The 3,360-nt window shown below is 35.2% G+C and overlaps 1 protein-coding gene across 1 annotated transcript; it reads right to left on the bottom strand.

Annotated features, from left to right (window-relative positions):
* Positions 1-245: 245 nt before the first annotated feature.
* LOC137004253 (olfactory receptor 4B13-like) lies at positions 246-2,946 on the bottom strand. The gene is made up of 2 exons (XM_067364437.1): positions 2,916-2,946; positions 246-1,168 (listed from the first exon to the last, which is right to left on the bottom strand). Exons 1-2 carry the CDS (start codon positions 2,944-2,946, stop codon positions 246-248), a joined length of 954 nt encoding a protein of 317 aa, XP_067220538.1.
* Between the last annotated feature and the right edge of the window lie 414 nt (positions 2,947-3,360).

Genomic DNA, 3,360 nt, shown 5'->3' with positions numbered 1-3,360 from the left:
AATATTATTCTAATGAAAAAGAAAACATTTAAGGCAGTTAATTGTTCATTTTAACAGATATTAAACATAATATTTTCACATTATGTAAACATCAATCAAAATCATTATCACCGATTCTTAATCTTATAAGATATTCTTATTTTGGACAAATACAAACAACAGTTTTTTGTAGACAATGACTTAGCACATGACTTATTTTTCTATAGTACCTGAAAGGTGACAATGAACAATAGTTTTACACACTATTATGATACAGGTTTTATATAGCTCCTGGCGTAAATTAAATTTTTAAGTGCCCTTTTTATTTTAGAAAGTCTCATACCATACATGATAGGATTGATGAGTGGCGGACACATCAGAAAATAAATTGAAAGAATCACACGTAGTACAGGAGGCATAGGCACCTTATCAAATCTGCTTTGGATCAATTCAAATGAACAGCCAACAGAGAAATTCATTAGTGAGACAATGTGGGGAGTACATGTACTTAGAGCTTTTTGGGACTTTTCTCTTGTGAACTTTAGACAGACTCTTAATATTTTTGCATATGAGAACAAAATTAATGCCAGAGGAACAACAATAGTAACGGTGGTACCAATTATGCCAAAGATGTTGTTTGCTGTGGTGTCTGAGCATGCCAGTTTCACAAGCATGTAGTTGTCACACCATACTTTGTCCAATACATTTCCACACAACTTTAGCTGTACATTCACTGATAAAGTAGTGGAGAATTTGATAATTGATATTGACCACCCCAGAGTAATCAATGTAACTGTCCTGGCAGGAGACATGATTCTGTGATATTCTAACGGGTAACAGATGGCTACATACCTGTCATAAGACATGATTGCTAAATTACAGAATTCTACTGATCCATAAGTGTACAAAGCAAATATCTGAGCATGACAAAGGGTGAGTGAAACTTCTGGGATCTTTGACAGTAGTATATTACTTAGAAGGGATGGGAATAAAGCAATGCAGCCATACAGTTCATTTACAGACAAACTGCATAAAAAAACATACATAGGTTCATGCAGGGACTTCTCCTTACATATAATTCCAATAATTAATAGATTTGCTACTATGATTGCAACAAACAGCAGGATCAAAACAATGAAACATAAATACTTAATATTCCCAATATCAATGTAACCAGCCAATATAATTGTTTTAAAATTAGACACATTACCCATGGATAAAAGATATTAACATCAAATATTTAACAGTTGATCATATAATCAGCATATACTGTAGATGTTGATGCCATCTGATTCACAAAGGTGAAAAATGTCCAAATTAGCACCTCTAAATAAAGAGAAATTGCAATCATTAATGAAACAGCATGTGTATGACCTGCACAGACAATGGATGATGATCATTGAAAATGAGATGTTTTGAAGAGAGCAGACTGACAATAGAATGTTATTTCAAAACATGTCAAATAAACCTACATTGAAAATATGTCCAGAACAAAATCCTGTAGCTAGTCAAAATCTGCAATCAAAATGATCAACCTAGAAAATATAAAATAACTTTTTGGAAACAGACGAGAATCAGAGTTGAATTATGTTGTGCTGGTGAAGCATCTGAATTTATAATACAAGACACAACACACAAGGGAATGTTGACGTGGATGTTCACATAATTAATTTTCCCTGAGCTTCACTTGTCAATGAAAGAAATCACAAATGTAATAATGTTCATTAAATAATAATAATAATAATAATAATAAATATAGCTGCAAGCAGCAATTCGGGGCCAAGCCCCAGAAGGGGCAGTAGCGCAATACAGAGCAGAAGAGCAAAAACAGCAGAAATTGAATGTACATGCTAAACAGCTCGTTCAGAAGGACAGGTGGAAATGAAATGAAAATTAATAGAAGTTCAGAGAATGAACACGGAATGAACTAAAAACACTTGTATCTCATTCAAGAGGAATAAAGATTAGTACAATGCTTATTTGGATAAAAAAGGTATCAAAATGACTCATTACACACAATTGTATAAAGGCACCCCACACGGGATTCGAACCCACAACCTCCAGGTCCAATGTCCATTTCTCAACTCACCTGCCGAAGTTCATTAGTTCATGTGAAAATGAACTCAAAATGAAGAATTTTTATAAAACTGCACTGAATGTTATATTTAATAACTACTTTAGATCATTCTGCAGCTCATCATGCTGTAGCGCAATACAGAGCAGGAAGAGGAAAAACAGCAGAAAATGAACAAACATGAAACAGCTGGTTCAGAATTATGGGCGAAAATGAACTCAGAACTTATGTACATAAGCTTAGATGAAAATGAACACAGCATGAAACAAAAAGCATTTATTTCTAATCCAAGAGGCAGTAAAGGAATCAAAACACACTATTTCATAAAACCGCTCCACCTGGGATTCGAACCCACTATCTTGGGGTGCAGAGCTCATCAGGTAACTGGCTTTACACATTGAGCTACTTGAGGATGCACATTCAACAATCTGTGGAAGAAAACTTTTAGTGTAAGAAAGAATTTACAAAAAAGCATTACTTAGCATGCTAACCATATTAGCATGCTAAGCTAACTTAATGCTAATGAAGCTCATGGTTAACTTGATAGCTGAAGAGCCACATTAAAGAGAATGACAACTGGTTAGCATGTTAAGCAATTAGCATGCTAAGCTAACTAGCATAAGACAACAAACACAAGCAAGGTCACATTCAGAGATGAATATCTTGGGAATGGTAGCGAATATCAAAAATCCATTCAGTCATTTCTGTGCGGCTCGGTCCAAAGATCACCTGAGCTGATTTTGGACAAAATTGGACAAAAATTGTAGAAGGAGTAGTGAAAAAATGGAATACTGTACTTTTCAAAATGGCCACTACTGTACTGGGTGGAGTCTTAATGTAAGATATTGAATGTGATCAGTATGAAGAGAGGAATCAGTTGTATTGACATTCATTTTTCTGGAACAAAGGGTTCAAAAGTTATAACCTTTACAAAAGTGAATATTTGAACTGGTGGTGGCGCTATAGACTTAGTCCTAGATACTCCAAAGTTGGTCAAATTACTTTTAATTACTATCACTACAAGCATGCCAAATTTGATAATTTTCCTTCTTATGGTTCATTGATTACCATACAGGGGGAAGAAGAATAACTACGAATTTGGACATAAAGGAATTGCATGTGATAGCTTCAGATTAGACCAGTTTTAGGCAGAATGCCTAGAACAGACACAAGTTCTGCATCTTTTCCTGCCACAGTACCTCATGCGGTCTGGGCATGTGTCACACTGAGTTTCGAACCCACGATGCAGAGCATTCGGGATCCGTGGCGTAACACATTGAGCTAATCAGCCATGCAAGTTCATCAGT

Source organism: Chanodichthys erythropterus, chromosome 17 (assembly GCF_024489055.1).
Source record: "Chanodichthys erythropterus isolate Z2021 chromosome 17, ASM2448905v1, whole genome shotgun sequence".
In the NCBI taxonomy this organism is placed as follows: domain Eukaryota; kingdom Metazoa; phylum Chordata; class Actinopteri; order Cypriniformes; family Xenocyprididae; genus Chanodichthys; species Chanodichthys erythropterus.
This window is presented reverse-complemented; position numbering and strand designations above follow the sequence as displayed.